Source organism: Cicer arietinum, chromosome 6, assembly GCF_000331145.2.
Source record: "Cicer arietinum cultivar CDC Frontier isolate Library 1 chromosome 6, Cicar.CDCFrontier_v2.0, whole genome shotgun sequence".
Taxonomy (NCBI): domain Eukaryota; kingdom Viridiplantae; phylum Streptophyta; class Magnoliopsida; order Fabales; family Fabaceae; genus Cicer; species Cicer arietinum.
The window spans coordinates 21,756,552-21,764,947 of NC_021165.2; the positions used below are offsets into that span (position 1 = coordinate 21,756,552).

General features: G+C 32.3%; 1 protein-coding gene across 1 annotated transcript; it reads left to right on the plus strand.

Annotated features, from left to right (window-relative positions):
* The first annotated feature begins 5,176 nt into the window (after positions 1-5,176).
* Positions 5,177-8,396, plus strand: LOC101495804 (uncharacterized). Its single transcript, XM_004505644.4, has 10 exons — positions 5,177-5,372; positions 5,453-5,514; positions 5,679-5,822; positions 5,943-6,053; positions 6,198-6,396; positions 6,568-6,626; positions 7,021-7,073; positions 7,152-7,374; positions 7,663-7,771; positions 7,892-8,396. The coding sequence occupies exons 1-10, from the start codon at positions 5,258-5,260 to the stop codon at positions 8,149-8,151; spliced, it is 1,335 nt and encodes a 444-aa protein (XP_004505701.1). The 5' UTR covers positions 5,177-5,257; the 3' UTR covers positions 8,152-8,396.

The following is an 8,396-nucleotide window of genomic DNA, read 5'->3' on the forward strand; positions in this document are numbered from 1 at the left end:
TGCCTTGATTATTTGAAATAATTTAGACTATAAGATTATCATCACTTGTGTTTGTTTCCATGGTAAGAAATTTCTTGCATTTACTTTTGAAAATTATTATAGAGAAGTTTGCCTTTGATTTGTGTGTATGGCAACCCTTTAATTTGTGTGTTTGGAAAAGTATCTATTTTGGTAATTGAGCATAATTAAAACATTGATGCTATTGGTTAAATGACCATGGTCAATTGGTCTTTTACTGATGGTACTAGATTACCAATGGTAGCATAAAACTTTGATGGTCTTGTGCGTATTTGGATTGCATAGAAATGCATAGGTTTGGTCATAGGCATTTGGATTTAAGTTGTCACAGCATGAGTTTTTCAGATAGCTTAAGTTTTACATACTGCAGTTTGGGGAAATGATCAATGCAAATTCACCCTTCTAATGCCTTACTGTCTGTATGGTCTAATAATTGTTTTATTATAAGTTCACGAGGAATTGTGATACGAGTATGGTGAAAGAAAGATATTAAGAATTGTTTTCTCATATAAAACAAGTACGAAGAAGATTAGTAATATACATAAAAAACGAACCATCAGTAGTACTAACAAGTGCTTCAATATGATAACCGTCCTTTTTCTTTATGCATTTGTCAAGGACTCCTCAAAGTTCTTCTTATGCACATATATATGTATTATGTATAGACGTGATTCTTGAATGTGACCATTATGTTCATATGATCCCTTGTTGAACTACACTTACATGCCGCTTTTGTTGTATGAAATTAGTGATATATGACTTTTAGGTCATGGATTACTAAGTAGTTACTGTTATCGTAGAAACTGTGAAACGAAGTGTAAAAATGAAGTTTCATATTTTGTAATTGTTATATGAAATGGGTTATTCTTGTTGCTCTTTTATCATGTTATGAAACACGGAAACCACGTGTTAAGTAGGCCATAAGTTGACAATGGAAAAGGATTGTTTGGTTGTGACTGCTGTTATGATTCAGAATAAGTACTTATTTATTGCTTGTTCAGGCTTTATAAATCAATCTCATCATATCTCTTAAATTTTCATCTGAGCTAGACACTCTTGCTGTCATTCTACTAGTTAGGCACAGCCCAGCGGTGCTTTTGTGTTTGCAGTTTTCCTTTCTGCTGTTTGTTTATCCTTTGTACCCAAAACGAAATAGGAAGGAAGGTGGAAGGAGAAAAATATGTTAATCATTCTGATCTTTTTCGAGTGATTATTTGCCTGATGGGATTATTTGTACCTTAAGCAATGTAATTCTTATTCATTGATTAACTCCTATGAAACTTCCGTTTTGCGTATGGCATTATTACCTCTGTGTGTATCCCACTAATTTGGAACATTGCTACTGCTTTTAAGATGCTGCTAATAAGTGTATACAACCAATGAATGACAAATCTTTTCCTTGTTTGTATCCTTTTATAAAGGAGTTTGGATGCATTTTCGACTATTGCCTTTTTCTTTTAAATACAGGGACTTAACTTATTGGATTATTTGTTAATTATTGCTGAATAGATGGTGACTTTGTTTATATCTATTAATATCGCTGTTTTTTAAAATGTAGACAATGCTAATGATGTTATTGATAAAAATCAATTAGAGTTTTAATCCAAAAATGAAAGAGGAGTTGTCGCTCACTATAAAATGTTGTTAAAAAAATTCTATTTTATTTTATGATTATATAAGTATTTAGTTTTTATTAAATTACCATAATTCACTTAAATAAGATTTCTGATTTTGGGATTTTAACTTTTTATTGTTCTATTTAATTTTAAAATTTGGGGATTTGTGTGTATTTCATTTGAACATCTAAAAGCTTAAATAGTTGTTCTGAATCTGAAACATAAATGGGTCACGTTTAAGAAACACTCGAGAATCACGTCAAGAAGAAAGTCGAAGAAACTTTACGGAGCAAAATGAAGCAAAAGACACTTTAAATAGTGTGACTAGTATACAAATAAATGTGCTTTGGGGAAAACCCTTTCATTGTTTGACAATGTGGTCAACAAACTAAACAGTTTAATTGTCTTCATCATTTCATAATGATATTGTCTTGGAGGAAAAGGCGAAAAAATACATGCTAAAACAAGGTGAAAAGGGAACTGTTAGAATCTAAACTACAATTTCGACGACCACAGTTTATAAATATATACATTGATGCATCTGAAATTCAGCTTTAGATGTTTGAAATGAAGTCATCAACTCTTGATCATTGTTGTGATGTTGCGGAGCTTCATTATAATTGCAACTTTTTTCTTTTTTGTTAATTTTTTATGGAATAATAGAAAAATAATTTGTGATTTTTGTTACTTAATCTTAAAAAAATAAAAAATAAACACTCAACATCTTGTCGACATGACTACTCAATTACGATAGGGATAAGTTGATTAGGTGTCATTTTGAACTTATAAACATGTTTACTACTAAACAAAAATGTGTATATGATCAAATTGTTGGTTTTGTGGAGTCTGAATGTGGTGGATTATTATTTTTATACGATTATAGAAGAATCAGGAAAGCTTTTATCTGAAAAACATTGTCTGTTGGTATGCATTCAAAAGGACTCATAGTCCTTAATGTGGCATCAAGTGACATTGTATTATTTTTACTACCAGGTGGTCGTACAACCCACCCTAAAATAAAATTCCATTGGGGTGGACATCAAACACAAACCATTTCATGGAATTTCAGTTGAATTGGATGGTGATTCTAGACAAATATTACCCATAATTTGAAGAGGTTCGAGATCAGACACACTTGTTGCTTCTATCAACGCTTTGATTTTATGGAAGTATTGTAAGGTGTTGAGGTTAACGACCAATATGCGGCTACGTGTTTCAGTCATGCCTGATGAACAATGTGATATCAAGAACTTTGTTGATTGGATTATTTCAATAGCGGATGGAGACGATTTTGCCGATGAGAATTGCGAGATATATGTTCAAATTCAATATGTAAATCTGATGTGAATGATCTACAAAGTTAATTTTTCACTGCTAAATTCCTCAACGATATTAAGTGCTCATGTATTTCAAATTACAAGTTGACACTTAGAGTAGGTTGTTCTGCAACGTTAATGAGAAATATTGATCAAACTGTTGATTTGTGTAATTGAACAAAAATTACAATCACTCACTTGAACAATAATTTATTAGGGACAACTATCATCACATGAAAAACTACGGGCGATAAAATTCTAATTCCAAAAATGAATATGGTTTCGAGTGATCCGGGTTTACCATTTAAGTTTATGAGGAGACAATTTTCGTTGACTATTTGTTTCGCAAATGACAATTAATAAGAGTCACGGTCAACTACTTTCTCATTTTGGCATATATATCTTACTAAATTAGTTCTCACACATGGACAATTATATGTGGTTATATCTAGAGTCACATCAAAAGAATGTCTGAAGTTGCTTATTCTAAATGACAATTATCAAATATGTAATGAGACCATTAATGTAGTTTATTGTGAAGTTTTTGGTAATGTGTAATCAATTATCCTAAACAACATAACTTTATTTATGATATCCATTTTAAATTATAATTTGAGCACACTTTTTATTTATTATTATATATGATATTATATGTTTTGTTTCTTTTGTAATATCAAATATTTTATTTATTTATGATTTATATAAGATATAAATGTGAATGTAAACTATATCATTATGATTGATCGAATAAGTTACTCTGTACTTAGCACGAAGTACACACTTATTTAAAATAAACTAAATAACAATGACACATGACAAAACTCTTGAGGTAAAATTCCAAATTAATGATTTGATGATAATAAAATAAAGTTAATTAAATCCTCTAAAAAAAATTATATTGTTACTTAACATGTGGTTTTGAGTAAATAAATCAAAGGTAGGCATCAAACATAAAAAGATCACAAAAAGAAAATCAACCAAGGTAGTTCTAATTAGTAAAATAGAAAAATGAAGATCGAATTGGTTTTATAGCATCAATCCAAGAATGGTCTATTTTATTAAAAAAATCTTCATGAAGTCAAATATTACAAAAATGCATCAAGCTGAAAGGCAAATCACTGATATTTGTCGCAAAGAAAGAGAGTTGTATACTCAATATTTTTTTTGGACCAACTCATCAAAGGAATCAACAAAATTGAAGCAAAGCATAAAGATTAAACTAGCAAGATTAATCTTTAAAGTTGATGGCTTAAGATAAACAAGTACAACCTGAAAAGAAAGACACTGCAACAAATACAAATTAGACACTACATCACCGAAAAGCATGTCACGGAAACAGTTGTAAAAAAGTGACAAAAGCAAGCAGTTGCTCAAAATATAAACGAATAATGTTCTGATGATTAAGCAGGAACAATCATCTTTTATTTACAACACGTGTCTATTCATTGATATACTTAGCAGCCTGTCTTCCAAGGACTACATGAGCTGACACAAACCTTCAAGAAGCCTATAAAAAGAACCTCAAGGCAAGGAGAATTTCATCAACTCAAAGTGCAAACAATCATTCATTAAAATCATCATTCTTGAGAAATACAAGCTCTAAAATCAAACAAAGGCTTCAACTCTTCTTCATTAGATTTAAGGATCCATTGTCTAGAAGCTTAAAACTGAAACTAAAACAAGTGTTGAGTGAAGGTTGGTCCATAATTATTCTCAAATCATTTTTGAAACTCAAAACACTATAAAACTAGAAATAGTGTGAGTAAAGTTGAGAAATCCTTTTGTAACTGATCAAGGTTGATCTTGAACATTGGTTGGAAAAACAAGAACATTATTGTTTAAACACTTTAATGAAAAAGTTCACAAACTGTGAGGACTAGACGAAACCCATTTTGGATGAACCATCACATTGTGAAGAGCGTGACTTTATACACATTATACTTCAATTTTATTTTATAATAATACATTTAAATATGTTAAAAATTAAAAAAGATTAATATACATAAATTATTAAAAGTTAAATATCTAATAAAAATATTAAAGTTTAATATAATAATTATAATAATTAAAAAATATTATTTATATTTATTTGAATATATTATCCAAAAAGATTTGTTATGTAGTATTTTTTTAATTGAATATGTTGATTTTAAAAGTCTTGAGGTTCTCTATGTAAAAGAAAAGTCTAACATGCCTGAGTATGACATGACCATTAATAACATATTACAAAAACAAAAAAAACTATTACTATTTGCAGAGTGAGACAAAGGCAAGAACTTAGGTGCAGAGTGGAGAGGTGGCATCAAAATGCTGAGAAGAGTTGTTCACCAATCTCGCACATTTCATCGCTCCATTGCAGCCGCATCATGCTATTCATCTTCTACAATCTCCATCGACCGTTCTTCCCTTTGTAACCCACCTGGTTTGTACTCCTACCACTCTACTCTCTTCCTTCCTTTCTTTCTTCCTTCTTTAACTTTTTTTTCTTCTTCCTTCTCGCAGACCATTCTCACAACCCCACTTCCGATACCGAACTCGTCAAACACCTCAAAGGAATCATCAAGGTAGCTATTCCTCACTTCATTTATATTCTATTCTGTAATTCAACTTCCTTAGCTAGCTACAACAACAACACCCTAATTTTATTTCAGCATTATCAAAATTGGCTCTTTTCCCCTTTTTTCCACTTGGGTCTTCAAAATTTGTTTTTTTTTTTTTTAATTCTCAGTTTCGTGGAGGTCCTATCTCATTAGGTGAATACATGTCAGAAGTTTTAACGAATCCTAAAGCTGGATATTACATCAATCGAGATGTTTTTGGAGCTCAAGGTGATTTTATCACTTCTCCTGAAGTTAGCCAGATGTTTGGTGAGGTTAGCTCAATTGAATTATCCACTAAATTTTCAGTTTCATTATTAAATAACTTTTTCTATGTGAACTGTGTTTGCAATTTTCTTGAAAGATTCTAATTTGTTGTTTGTGTATACTTTTAGATGGTTGGTGTATGGGTGATGTGTTTGTGGGAGCAAATGGGCCAACCCAAAAGAGTAAATTTAATTGAGCTGGGTCCCGGACGAGGAACTCTTATGGCTGATCTTCTCCGTGTATGAAACCACAATATCGATATGATTCTGTACCCAGAATTTCAATTTTCAATGTTTTTACCTTTTCTTTAGATTGTCTATTAAACATTAGAAAGGCTGCATATACAGTATTATGATTAAAAATATGCTTTTAACTTGTTATAGGGTGCTTCAAAATTTAAAAACTTCACTGAGTCTTTGCATATACACTTGGTGGAGTGTAGCCCTGCACTACAAAAGCTTCAGCACAAGAATTTGAAATGTGTTGATGAAGAGAATGCTGATAAGCAAACTTTTAGCTCTTTGGTTGGCACCCGCACTCCTGTGTCGTGGCATGCTACATTGGAGGAGGTTTCTTCAGGATGTATGTATTGTTTTTCCAATGAACATAGGATTTTGAACATAAAATAGAATGTTTGGCTAGTTATTACATGAAAGTATAAGTTTGTTTTCTATCATTCATTAACATAAATTTTGTTACTGTACTGTATTTGAATACTTCCCTAACCAAGTTATTCTTTTTGCTGTGCTCCAGCGCCGACGATTATCATTGCACATGAGTTCTTTGATGCTCTACCAGTCCATCAATTTCAGGTGATAGAGGGCATGTGCTATTAAGTTCAACTAAAACTATGGTATATATAAAGCGGCAAAATTAAGATATGAAATCTGAAGTTCTGCAAGATTTTTGCTTTCACTGTCTTCCATGGTGCCTCAACTGTTTTTTATTTTTGAATGTTTTCATCCTCTCCTGTTCTTTTCCATTTTTGCTGGTAACCGATGTATAACTTTATGTTCTGTCTTCATTTGCATTAGTTCACCTAGGATGTTACATTAGACCAGTGCTTTACAATGCTGATCTAGCAACATTTCTAATACTATTGGCATTACAATGCCAATAATATTATGTGTATCTCACTTCTATGTATTCCTCTTGTTATTGGCATCACATGTCTACGAAGTATGATTTGATTTTTTGGGTCTACAGAAAGCATCCCGTGGCTGGTGTGAGAAAATGGTTGATGTGGCCGAAGATTCATCGTAAGTATGCTAATGTATTCTACTTGAGATTGGTTTTCTGCTGGATTCAGTGTACTGATACTTACATATATCTGATAGGTTGCATTTTGTTCTATCTCCACATCCTACACCTGCGACTTTGTATCTATTGAAGAGAGTTAAGTGGGCTGCAACTGAGGAGATTGCAAAACTCAATCAAATTGAAATTTGCCCCAAAGCTATGGATTTGACTCAGAACATTGTGGAAAGGATAAGTTCTGATGGTGGTGGAGCTCTAATCATTGACTATGGCCTGGATGAAGTAGTCTCAGATAGTCTCCAGGTCTACAATCTCCCCCTTCTTATATTTAATCATGCCACTTTCTAGTTTTTACCATGTTCTGTCTCCACAAATGCTGCCACTAGGAATCTATTGTATGTGCCACGGGGAACCATTAGATGTTTTGCTGTAAATAAAATTGCAATTTCTTTTCATTTGTTATTGTTATGGATTTTTTTGTCTGAGTACCATGTAAATGAGTATATCTTCTAATTCGATGTGTTGTTAATACATTATATTTAGAATATCCTTTTTCCGTATGGTGTCTTTAACAGTTTTTGAATTAAGCAGGCAATACGTAAGCACAAGTTTGTCAATCTTCTAGATGACCCTGGATCTGCTGATCTCAGCGCATATGTTGATTTTGCTTCTATTAGACATTTTGCAGAGGAAGCTTCAGGTGCCTTTCCACATTCTGATAGTTCCGACGTGGTTTTATGATTAGAATTTGACATCAGAAGTATACATACATGCTCAAAAACTAAAGATATGTTTCCATCTGATTTAAATATGAATGCAGGAGAAGTGTCGGTCCATGGGCCAATTACTCAATCTCAATTTCTCGGCGCCCTTGGAATAAACTTTCGTGCTGAATCCCTCCTTCAAAACTGCACAGAAGAGCAGGCTGAATGTTTGAGGACAGGATACTGGCGTCTCGTAGGTGACGGTGAAGCTCCATTTTGGGAAGGAGGTGATGATAGTGCTCCAATTGGTATGGGTACTCGCTATAAAGCAATGGCTATAGTGAACAAGAATCAAGGTGTTCCAGTTCCTTTTTAGTAAAAGCCTAATCAATGCTAACTGAACTCTCCCAATACTAGAGTTGGTTTTTGGTGCATTATACATTACTTTTTTTTTTCTCTTATTATTTAATCATTATTTTGAAATGTTTGTTTATTAGCTTCTTGGCATGCTTTGTATTGTAAGAGTTGCAAGAGGTAACGTTAATAATTTCAATATTGCATTGTATTTATTAATCAATATAAGGAAATACTTGTAGGCCCCTTTTCCATACAATAGATTCA